The 13,137-nt window shown below is 41.5% G+C and overlaps 1 protein-coding gene across 1 annotated transcript in view; it reads right to left on the reverse strand.

Moving 5' to 3' along the window:
* Window positions 1-402: 402 nt before the first annotated feature.
* The window catches only part of LOC115590351 (butyrophilin-like protein 2), a 28,938-nt gene continuing 16,203 nt past the window's right edge, over window positions 403-13,137 (reverse strand). Inside the window, exons 7-8 of the mRNA XM_030431701.1 lie at window positions 647-970; window positions 403-422 (exon numbers count right to left, since the gene is read on the reverse strand). Of these exons, the coding sequence (XP_030287561.1) occupies window positions 403-422; window positions 647-970 (344 nt within the window). The remainder of the gene's footprint in view (window positions 423-646; window positions 971-13,137) is intronic.

Genomic DNA, 13,137 nt, shown 5'->3' on the forward strand with positions numbered 1-13,137 from the left:
TCCTCTCAGAAGACACATAAACAGTATCATCAAAATCCTCCACTGTGAACTTCAACATCCAGTTGAACTCCTCAGTGTTGTTCAGAACCATGAAGACCTGCCTTCTGAAGGAGACAACATGTCTCAGGTGTGGAGGTTTACAGCCCAGAGGAATCAGTTTGACTGGAGACATTAACTGTCCGTGTCTCTCCAGTTCTCTCTGCAACATTTCATTACTAATGAACGGAGGAACTCTGGACAGAATGATGTTTCTGGCTGGATGAACCAGCGGTACCACCTGAACAAAGGTGTCCTGGATCACTACACCTCGTTCAACAACCGTGCTCACTTTATCAATACTGCCCAGAAAAATAACAACTCCATTGTTCATCCTAGATTTGGACTTTATACCGTCATAACAGACTATTTCTCTGATTGCTGGACTGCAATCCTCCACAGAGCAATTAACAGTGGGACAGAGTTTGACTCTGTGTCTGTGTGTGAGCGTCTCCAGCTGAGGACGATTGATACTGATCCACTAAAACTACAGCACAGAATACAACTGCAGAAATAAATCTAACACACAGACACACAAAAGATAGAAACACACTCGCTCACTGAAATGCACACCCACACTCACTGAGAGAGAGAGAGAGAGAGTACTGACCTTTGACCCACAGCTCCACATCTTTCTTCATCAGGATGTCTTCCTCCCTGTTGTAGACAGTGCAGGTGTAGGTCTTACTGTCATAGTTTGTGAGCCATTTCAGGGTCAGACTGAGGTCTCTAGTCTTCAGCAGGTTTCTCTTCATCTCTGTTCGACCTCTGTAATATATGTCCTGTTCTTCAGGCTGGTCAGAACCATTCTGATACACATGGAGCTTCCTGTAGCTGTCCTCCCACACCACTTTAATGTCTTCAGACAGGTGAACTGTGGTTTTGCAGGGCAGCTGTACAGACTCCACCCCTGAATCCACCTCCACCTGGTAGACTGAGAGGACAACAAACCACAAGAAGAGAGAAACAGAGGATTTTGAATTTCAACAGTACTTCATTCAAAATTCAAGATATTATAAATAAATTATAAAAACCACAATCAAAAAACAACACGATCAATAAATGAAGATTCACAGAATGTAAATCATGTCAGTCACGTCCAAAGAGCAGCTGGTCATCAACAACACAACAGAACACATGTTTATAACACCACACACTGGAACACTTTACACATCTTTCATCATTCTGTGATAATTAAAATCTATTTTTAAACCAGTTTCAACATTTTTACAAACAGTAAAACAGCATCATCATCCACAGCTGTCTCTGTTCTGTTTCTTCTGCTCAGATACACCAACATCTTTGTCCTCCACACAATGAAATTAAGAAGCTGCCATTTGTCTTTATTTCTCTGAGAGGACCTGTAGCCCAGAATGAACTTCTGCTTCAAACAAACTCCCCAAATAGTCTGAAAACATGTTCCAACATCACAAACAGAGGCAGCAGTGGACAACACTCCATGAAACAATGAGAAACAGTCTCAGGATGAGACAACATGGACAGACAGGACTCACATCAGAGTTAATGACAGAGACAAACACATTAACACTAATGATACCATGTAAAACCCTCCACTGCAGGTCAGTGGTGGTTTATACAGCTCTCCATTCAGCTCCAACACCATCACTCAGGCCTCAGTGAGCTCTCCATTCAGTTTGTCCCTCTGCTAAACTCTGACAAACATTTCAGACATTCATTTTCTATTCGCATCCTGAAAAGATAAGTGAGAGGGACTCCCACTATTTAAGAACAGTCCTGTACGTCCCCTGAAGTCTGGGGAAATGCTCACTGAAGGGAAAACATGGTTCTCATCAGGTTTAATAAAGCTGTCACAATACTGCTGTAACACAGTCGCCCACTAACTGTGAGAGCTTCTCTCCTGCTGAGCAACACAGAGACAGCTCCAGTTGATTTCACCTGTAAGCAGCAGGAAGAGGAGCAGCATTGTCCATGTTTGCACCTGCGAGCTGAACTACATGTCCCAGAGTCACCACATTAGACACACAGAACCACCTGACAGCTGGACTGGAACGGGTCCACAGACTACTGGTTCTTGGACCAGCCAGTACACTGAGCTGTGGTGTCCCAGCCTCTTCTTTAGAAAGCTCCACACATTAATCAGTCCATGATAGAAAACAGGTCATTCCTTTATGTTCTGCTGCTTTTAATCCATTGGAAACAAAGATCTGTTGAGTCCAAGTCCACCTGACCTATTTAAAATGGTGCAAGCCAGCAGCCTCCACACTAAATCAGCAGGACCACACAGAAACCTCTGTAAGAACAGGAACCTGAAGGTAGCCCGCCTGCTGCTCAGGTGGATCAGACCCTGACCTCCTTCATTCCTCAGCAGATACAGCTCACTCTGAGGCACCCAGTGCAGTCTGTCCCAGAGGAAGTCCACAAGAAGAGCCTGGATCTGTGACAACAGATCAGGTGGGGGGTCAACACATGACAGGTGATGTCATAAAGTGGACCATACTAAATTGTTGGTGATGAGAACTCGACCTCTGTAGGACATTTTTGTTTGAATTCACTTCCACCTTGCTAGACGACCTTTAACATTCTCCCAGTTATGAAGAACAAATGAAGGATCACCTAAAAACACTCGTCAGTATTTCAGCCCCCGTCTTCCAGATCAACCCTCCAGACACACTGAGCTTCTTCTCCACTCCACCAACACTGACAGCTTCACTTTGTCCCACACTCAAAATAAGGAAACTGGTGGGCTGTTAAGTTAACTTAGTGTAACGTGTGTTATGTAAGCTATAATTTCATGTTTCAAAGGTGAACATGATTAATCATGTTGTCTTTGCATGAAATCAAACAACCAAACATTTATTAGATTCATTCATGTTGCCAGAAAGTGAGGCAATTGAGTTTCTACAGGTAGGAGGGAAAAGCAAAGCGACGTCGCGAGAATCGCGCAAGGAGACTTTGGAAAAAGATCCTCACAGTCCTTCGGCGTGCACATGGAAAGGTAAGCTGAAATCCATTATCGTCCATCTAAATTCAAACAAAATACTATGCATACATGTCATCAGCAGTTAGTCCACCATTTTCAGCGATATATGGCCACAATGATAGTTTGTTATTTATTGTTATGAGACTAAATAGCTGACATCACCATGTGCATGTGCCTCTTCGCTATCATGGCGGTGTTGATGATTACAAATGGGAAAACTCGCGGGGAGGAATAATAATTGTGGTGAATTGCCGGGAAGTGTGGTTTGCAGCGCAATTGTGTGTACGTTGTCTCGTGTATTTTACAAGTGAGCATGAACGTTTGTGTTTATGTGCTGCGCAGCCGCCACAGTACAAGCAGGTTAGCCGTCTGAGACACGTCCTGAGTGTGTGGGTTTGTTTAAGCTGCAGCAGATAAAGCTGGACAAAATGGGAAGAAGTGGCAGCTAAAGTGACGGTGAACGTGTGGAGCGCCGATCGAGGTCCGGTCAATTCACCTGTGTCGGGTCGTCACGTGTTTGAAGCCTCGCACCGGAGTCGAAAAATCCGACTTTAAAAACGCGGAGGCGCAGCGTCGGAGCAGTGAAGTGAAACAACCAGGGGCGCTGCCAGGGATTTTGGGCCCCATGAAAAGAAATAATACTGGGCCCTTGTATAGCCGGCCATAAGGCCGGCGAAAATGTGTTATGCTGTTTACATAAAACTGTGCATTTTAATGATATTTTTGACTATAATTTCCTATATGTGTGAAAAGAACAACATGACAGTTGCTTGGTAGGGGAAGCACTGAACACTCAGAATACAATGGAATTTAGATTCATTGTCTGCACGTCTGCAACTTTAATGGTCAAAATATAAAATTCTCTTAAATTAAATTACCTGAAAAATACAAATGCATGACATACATGAATTATATAGAATTTCCTGTAATACCATTTGAAATAGCATCACCATCACCAGATTCAGGTTTCCTCCCACCATTCTGTTTTAGTGTCAGTGATTTGATCAAAAATAACAAAAGAAAATGTGATTTTCACAACCAGTACCCCACTGCTCACTGTCTCCCTCTTGTAGCCCTGCATTTAGGTCCAATTTATCTCCAAAATTACTATTATAGCAATACCACACAATTTCTCTTTCAAACATGCACATCACCCCCCCTCACACACACTTAGACCAGCCACTGCACTCAATGTAAAAACTGTATGCTGTCTTACATCATGTTTTTGTTGTTGTTTTTATTAAGTTTGTTATATACGTTTATATTTTGTTAAAAAAAATCTATTAAAAATAATAATAATTATAAATCTCCAAAACTGTACGTGGTGGAATCAGAGTTGGGGTGGAAAAAAATACATAAATGAGGCTCTATGGCCGTTGCGATTTAATATTGTTAAAGTTTTTCTGATTGAATTGAGAGCAGTCACTTAGTCTGCAAGCACCAGAACATTTCTCCTCTTTTCCTACTGCAAAGCAAGAGATGAGAGTCATAGTATTTCAGTGAGTTTATAGTTCAGTTTCAGTGATAGCTAAATTTCAACAAAGCAAAATAAAGTTATAGGCTATATGCTTTTTAAACCATTTAAATCATTCTGAAATAAATACAGACTATGTGTTTTTATTTCAGAATGATCTTTATTCATTAATTTCAATGTATCTTTTTTTCCATAATAATAGATTAATTCAACACAGAGCTGCTCACCTCCTTCCTCAGTTGTGGGTAGGCCTACTGGGGCTGGTTCAGGGGTAAGTGGGGGTACTGGGGCTGGTTCAGGGGTAGGTGGGGGTACTGGGGCTGGTGTACTGGGGCTGGTTCAGGGGTAGGTAGGGGTACTGGGGCTGGTTCAGGGGTAGGTGGGGGTACTGGGGCTGGTTCAGGGTTAGGTGGGGGTACTGGGGCTGGTTCAGGGTTAGGTGGTGGTACTGGGGCTGGTTCAGGGGTAGGTGGCTCACAGGGCTCACAGACAGCTGCTGCTGCTCTTGACGTGTCTGTTCAAACATGCATCATTTTTGACAGGAGGGGTGGTCAACTGATTAAATATGGGCAGCTTGCTAAACGTGAACACTGAAATCTAAAAATCCAGAGTTTGTGAGAAAAGTGAGCTAGCTTAAAAACCACAAGGTTAACGACAAACAACAGACTAGGGTGTTCCAGAACTTTCCACCACATGAACCAAACCCACCTTGTTTCTGGAAAAAACTGGGTGACACACTGACGCCCCTTTGCTTCTCTCTCCTGCCTAATCTTTTTGTATTTCCTTTTTTGGCTACCCGACTTCTGGGGCATTTTGCCTTCTCTCGGTCTCCTTACTGACTGATACACCACACCGCGCAGCAGTTCAGTTGATTCGATGGGAGGACCAAACCATTTTGTAAGGGGGGGGGGGGGGGGTTGGGGGCTTGAGAAATGTTTCCAAAATAAAGTTAGTGTTATTATCAGTGCAATAAGTGATGCCTATTTATGATTATAAACTAACATATTAGTGTCATATTATTTTTGTCAGTATTACAATTTTATTAGGGGCCTTTCTGGGCCCCTGTAAGTGATGGGCCCCTAGAATCCTTCCCGTTTTCCCCCCCTTTTCGGCGCCCCAGCCTGCACGCTCCGCAACCCGACCGTCGTACAGCGACACACGCAGAGTGAGAATCCGTTTAGTTGTAGTGTTGAGAGTTACTAACTCATTCAGAGCAGAGCTCCACCAAAGAGCCTGCAATCGTTGCGGGAGGTTATCTCATGTGTCAGTGTTTCCTCTATGCATTCTGCTGCTGGATTTTCAGCGCTGCCGCAAATTAAAATAAATAAATAAATAAATAAAATGAAAACATGATTTTTCTCGGTTTAATATCACGGGCGAATGGCGAATTGAAGTTGCACACAGTGAAAGCACTACACCCTAAGTTATCTTGAAATCGATTATTAATGTCACTACTGCTATTTGCATAATTTCTACAAGTCACATTTTAAGTTGTGTAACTGAAATTCCAGTTAGGAATTTCAGTTACTCACCTCTCAGAGCCTCGCTTAATCACTGGAGACTGATTTAGGGACCCTCATTAAATGAATTTGCATAAATATATTAATACAAAATAATTGCAATATCTTCCTGTCATGTGACCCAGTGACTCCAAACCAGCAGCAGATTGTATTAGTACACTTGACGAATGAGACACAGCTCTTTCTACTGTACTTTGGTGCTTCTTCTATTTTATATGAATAATAATATGCAGAAATTGTGATTTTTTTTTCTCAATATCTTCCATGTCATGTGGCCCACTTACTTCTGGAACAGATTCTGTTTCCATAAAGAATATATAATAATAAAGAAAATAATGGTAAAAAAGTTCTCCAATGCTCAAGAGGTTAACATACTTTCAAGCAGCAATGTCAACTTCTACACTTTGTCTCATGTCTTAGATATTGATTCTGAAATTCTGAAAATGATTTTTTTTTTCTTAAAAATCTCACCAGTAGTCACCATTTAAAGGGTTATTTTTCAAATTTTTCTTCCAGGGGAGCATGCCCCCAGACCCCCCTAGTGTTGCTAGGTTACCGACTCAGAGCACCGCTGCTACAAAACAATCTTGGCGAAACACTGTGTTCTAACAATTACGGGTGTGTGGGGCGAATTATTTCTGTCTTAGCTGAAGATTGGATTTTGGAGTTAGTTGAACTAATGTTAAAATGATAGTTATTTTTCAATTTTTTGTTTTTGTGAGAAAAAAGGGTGGGTGGTGGCAGTGGGGCTCATTGGGTGCTCAGCACCCCCTAAAGTTCTGACCCTAGAATCGCCCCTGGTCCCAACTAATACACAGCTTCTGTTCTGTTGAAGCTGCATTACATGTATAGCTGCCTGGCTGTATGGATGGTGTGCTGCCTGCTAATTTGTTTGACATACCTCACTTGTTGACTTGCTAAGGGGTTTAAAGGACAAGTGTCCTTGTCCTTGTGGTATTAATAAAAAAAGAAAAGGTTGAATCTTTTAACATTTTGTAGCGTCTTTGTTTTTACACTAAATTACGTATTATAGTATTAAATTATGATGTCAAGATGGTAGCGGACAGTAATGTACCGACCACATACATTACATTTACATATGTTAATTTATTATTTGTTGTCTTATGTTGAAAAAAGCTCAATGTAACTCGATTTTTTTGTGCTATAGTTATTCGGGTTACTAGTTTAACATTTTACTGTGTATGTCTGCAAATTAAACATTTACATTTAAATTTTTCTCATATTCTAATCTCAAAAAGCACCCTTTTCACTACTTGAGTTTGCATGTCTGTCAATGATTACTTGCTAACTTGACCTTCATGGACATTAATTAATCTCTCTTAATTTATCACAGCAATTTGACACAAAAGTGTCCTGTGTCCTCCATCCGACTGCAAGAGTGTGCTGTCCGACTACACCTGTGTCTGCCATTCAATTGCATTGGTGCCTGCATCTTTCCTGAAAAAAGGTATTAACTATGTGTGTGTTGGGGGTGGGGGGGGGGGGGGGGGGTTGCTGCTTTTTTGTCCTTTGAGTAACATTTTCATTGCAGGACTTATACTTGTGACAGAGTATTTCTATTCACACATCCTGCGTGAGCTATGCAAAAAATGTATGGTGAAAATTATCTCTTGATAGTCATATTGACATGATCATACCAGCATACACCTGCTTCACACAATCACACAAATATCCCGCTGTATATTATTTGAACTTATTAATCATATCTAATTGATTGATCAGTTCCTAGTCTGTCTGTGAGCTAGCTACCTGTTCCACTCGTCCAGATCCAGGTCTATCAGTGATTACATGCTAACTTTCATGGGCATTAATTGATTGTTCTCTCAATTTATCACAGCAATTCCTGACCACAGAGTGTCCTGTCCAACCGCAAGAGTGTCCTGTCTGACCACACCTGTGTCCTCCATCCGACTGCACGAGTATGCTGTCAGACCACACCTGTGTCTGCCGTTCAACTGCATAAGTGCCTGCTTGGAAAATTCATCGTGCCAGTCCTGGAGGTGGTCTGCCTCAAACAGTGAATGTCTTTAGGTGAGGAGATGTGGAGTTGTAAGGAGTGTAATGTATCTCTAACAGGTAGATTTGAGCTACTAAAACATATTGGACTACAGCACCGTCATAGGCAACGCTACCCATGCCCACACACAAAGTGCCCATGCACTTTTAAGACATGGAATGCTCTTCACATTCATTTAAGTAGAGTCCATCCTAAATAAATCTCTCAGGAGCTGCTGGAATTGTCAACATTCAGTTGTCATTTGTGCACTTGTAGTGATTTGTGTTATTGCTTATGTAAAACATTGTTGCACTATCATTTCATTTGTGTTACTACCAGTGCATTGTTAGTCATTGGCTAATTTGGAAAATACAATTTTATGGCAATATCTACCGTTTGTCTTATGTTTCTTTCTATTCTACCCTTGACACCAAGCAGTCTGTAGACTTTGTTGAAACTTGGTTTCTATTTACTGCAAACCTTAAAGTGTTAACACTCAAATTGTATTCTTTGAATGACCTTAATTAAATCATGGAAAGTATTTCCATGTGATTAAAAGGCTTTTTTTCAGCATTAAGCAATTCTGTTGGGCCAACTTATATTATTTGGGTTGGATCAACTTAATATACTGGTGTAATTTTACTACTGTCAAATTAGTGGGTCCAATACTATTATATTTAGTCAGTCTCAGCCCTAGGAAACAAGTTAAATCAACCCTAATTACTTAATTGACCCAACACAATTAAATTGAGTTGTACCCAAACCTAATAAATAAGTTCAAGCGTCCTGGTTAGTGCCTATTTTGTATACCAGGACAATGGCCGTGCCAATGCCTACAACAACTACGCCTGAAGGGTTCGAAATCTACACTCCAGACCATCCGAAAAGTAACATGTAGCGCTACTTTAGGTTCCCAAAGGAATGGAAAAATCAAAGTGATATGTAAAATATGTATGACCAAACTCACATACCACGCGACTTGAGAGCCTGTAAACACTACATCCCGGCAAGCTGGAAGAGGAGGAGGGGTCTGACTTTTAATAAAAATTAAAAAAATAGTTGTGTGTTTTTCCTTCTGAAAACATCATTGCCTCCCTATTGACATTGAGTGATACACTGCCCTCTGGTGGACAGAACATGTACAACTTAAGTTTGATACCAATATAGGTCTTACTTTAGGCATTTAATAGTCAAAATATTATTAATAAATATTCAAATATATTCAAATGTTAATATTAATAAACAAATGAACTTTGAATATGATTTTTGGCCAAAAGTCAAAGCTCTACCAGACCAGCTGTACCTGAACCAGCAGAAACCAGACCAGCTATACCTGAACCAGCAGGAACAAAACCAGCTGTACCTGAACCAACAGAACCCAGATCAGACAGATAATCAAAACTGGGCCGAAAGCACCTGAACCACCAGCCTGTGAATCAACAGAACCTGAACCAGCATCCCCTTCAGTCTGTTGTGTGTTCTGTGTGTGTTCTTGTTCTGGACCTGGTGCTGCAGTCTCACCATTCGTGGTACCAGCATCCTGTTTCTGTGAACCGGTCCGGATGAGGTGACCCTCCACTCCACAGCCAAAACATTTCATCCTCTCAGAAGACACATAAACAGTATCATCAAAATCCTCCACTGTGAACTTCAACATCCAGTTGAACTCCTCAGTGTTGTTCAGAACCATGAAGACCTGCCTTCTGAAGGAGACAACATGTCTCAGGTGTGGAGGTTTACAGCCCAGAGGAATCAGTTTGACTGGAGACATTAACTGTCCGTGTCTCTCCAGTTCTCTCTGCAACATTTCATTACTAATGAACGGAGGAACTCTGGACAGAATGATGTTTCTGGCTGGATGAACCAGCGGTACCACCTGAACAAAGGTGTCCTGGATCACTACACCTCGTTCAACAACCGTGCTGACTTTATCAATACTGTCCAGAAAAATAACCACTCCATTGTTCATCCTAGATTTGGACTTTATACCGTCATAACCGACTATTTCTCTGATTGCTGGACTGCAATCCTCCACAGAGCAATTAACACTCGGACAGAGTTTGACTCTGTGTCTGTGTGTGAGCGTCTCCAGCTGAGGACGATTGATACTGATCCACCAAAACTACAGCACTACTGCATACTTTTTGACTTTTAAAACATTGTTTATTTACATAATAAATAATAGAATAATAACATTATAAGAACAAAATCCCGCGTCATTTGTATCTACTTCAACTGGTAAAACTGAAAACACTTAGTTACTACAATTCCATCAAATCACTTTATAGACACACACATACACACCGGTGTTAATTTCGTTGACGAAGACTATGACGAAAAATATTCGCCAATGAACCTTTTTCATGGACGAAAACTAAATGAAAACTAATTAAAAGTCAGATACAATGACGAAGACTGTTACGAAATAAAACTGACACTTTAGTCAACGAATAAAAACGAGACAAAAATGTTAGGATGGGACGAATGGAGAAGAGATCCAATCAGAGAGAATCTCTTGAGGGTAGGTTGACCGATGCAGATTACAGCAGAGCCATTCTAAAAAGCCGCGGCAAGCTAAATAGGCAGCAGCATTTACACAGAAGAACAAAGATGAGTTTGCAGAACTTCGCACAGTTTTCTGTACGTTTTCACAAGAGTTAGGTTGTTCACATGATATTCAGTTGCACAGCTTTGGCAGATTTCAGCTGACTTTGCTCATTAGCAAGACGCTAGCGTTAACGGTTTGCAGTGCACCCGGTCCAAGGGCAACGGCATGCCTCATGAACAACAGAAATGTCAGAGCTAGGTCCAGGACGAAAACGAAGAATTGATATCTGGGCACACCTCACATATGACAACCAGACCGTCTGCAAACCGTGTTGAGCAAAAACACCACCAAATTGAAGCGACATTTACAGAGAGAGAGAGAGAGAGAGAGAGAGAGAGAGAGAGAGAGAGAGCGAGAGAGATTTACCACTCCCCAAGACTAGACTAAGACTAAAACTCTTATGATATTTAGTTGACTAAAAATAGACTAAGACTAAAAGATTTCAGATGACTAAAATATGGTACATGAAAGAGTCCAGATTACTGGTCAGGGTATAGAAAGGGTGCTCTACTTTTAGACGAGCCACCACCAGACCCTTCAGACTCTGCACCACATCAGTCCAGCCCTGACCTGACATCTGATTCTTCCTGGTCTTCCAGATGGTAGCTTTGCAGTTCCAATTAGGAAATCAATTACAACCAAAGTTGATCTTTTACTTGATACATATCAAGGCTCGAAAACAAACAAGGGGACAGAGAACATCTCTCTCAAGGCTTAAACCCATTGCTGCAGTACCATAAATTAACCTGCTAACCGAGGACAAGATGCTACTAAATGCTCCAGTGTTTCACTTTGTGCACAGAACGGACAGATGGGGTAGAGTCTGAAGTAAAAACCTCATTCCACCTCGACTCTTTTACCTCACAGCAACGGTTCAACACCTTCAAACAACTTTGATAGAGCTGCTTCTTCCCACAAGAACTGAAATTGCCCAGCACTGGTGTTTTTAGAGAGAGAAGTCTTCAACTGTCCTCTATCCATTATCCAACTGCAGGACTGACAATCATGGAGGGGCAAATGTACTTTTCTTCACTCCACTGGTCCCCAGCAGCATCCACATCAGAGCTATCTGCCCTGAACAAATCCATATAGAAATCCACTGCGTTCCATCTGACTCTGTGGTCACCTTTCCATCAGGGAGACGAAGACACACCATTTGTTTCCTTACACCAACTGAACTCTCTAAATTAAAGAAGAAGGTGGTGAGTGTATCCATGTCGCAGAGTTTAGTAAAGCATGCTCGGACTAGAGCTCCTTTAGCTCTGTCTTGCGTGAAAGAGTTTAGTTCATGTCGTTTAGAGAGTAAGACATTGTTATTCTACTGATCAGTTTGTGAGATTTTCCAGGTCTCTTATCTCTTCTTCTAGCCTCTGCACAGCTCTCTTGATGTTAGCTGTCGAATAAGAAAAAAAAACACCCTAATCTGATATTTTCCTACCTCCCACCACTGGGAAACAGAAGTAAAATCATTTTTCGTTGATCTCCAGTAATCCCCAAATAATTTACATTTTTCACAATTTGTTTTAATCCTGTAATAATTTAACGTTAAAATCTCAAAAGGATTTTGTTGTTCCAGTGAGAGATAAAATCAGCTCCATTACAATTAAATGATGGTCTGTAAAACCAACAGGGAGGATCTGACAATTAAGTACTCGAGTAGTAAAAGAACCAGACACATAAAACCTGTCTAATCTAGCTGCACCAACTCCATCGATTATTAAGACCCATGTGTACTGTCTGCTATGTGATGCTGTTACTGTGTTAATGACACTTAAATATTGAATCTGTGCCTATAGTAAGTAAGGGATAATGCCCGCCGAGGTGTCCATTAACAGAAATGAATCGGACGACGCGGAGGCGTGAACCGTCCGACGCGAAGCCACGCCGAGCCAGACACAGTTGGATGTCGAACCAGACTTTTCTGACCAGGCCGACGGGCGTATCAGGAGACAGTGCAGCGGAATTTCTGATAAGTTCAAGGTCCGACTCAGAGATGCGGGGATGGTGGAGGCTGGTATCCTTACCGCTTTTCCTGTACCGTTTAAGTACGGCTTTAAACACGGCATTGCTGGTCCTGAATCTGGTGTCAGTTATGACATTTATTCCAGTTAAATGACGGTTAATAGCGGCTCTCAGACTCCTTAGGCTGGCTATGCTATACTCCCCTCCTGCCTTGGTGGACTGGACAGTGGCATAAAACTCCCGCAGAGTCTCATTAAGAGCATCAGCAGTGTAGTTTTCAAAGTTGGAATCCATTCGTTTCTGTGCAAGAAAGTCTCTCAGTATATTAACTGCCCATTTCGTTGTTTTTTTGGTGTTGATCTCATCTTGTTCATCTTCTATTTGATTTAATTCTCCCGCTGTTAACTCCTTGTGCCGTTTCTCTCTTTTCTTCTCAATTTCTCTTTCTTCAGCTGCATCCCAGTCATCAAAGTTGTCATATTGTCCATAAAGGTTAAAAGAAATGTTGAAGTCACTCATTGTTGTTATTTTGTTGCGGTGTTGCAATAAATTGTAAAC

This window comes from Sparus aurata, chromosome 10 (assembly GCF_900880675.1).
Source record: "Sparus aurata chromosome 10, fSpaAur1.1, whole genome shotgun sequence".
Taxonomy (NCBI): Eukaryota; Metazoa; Chordata; class Actinopteri; order Spariformes; family Sparidae; genus Sparus; species Sparus aurata.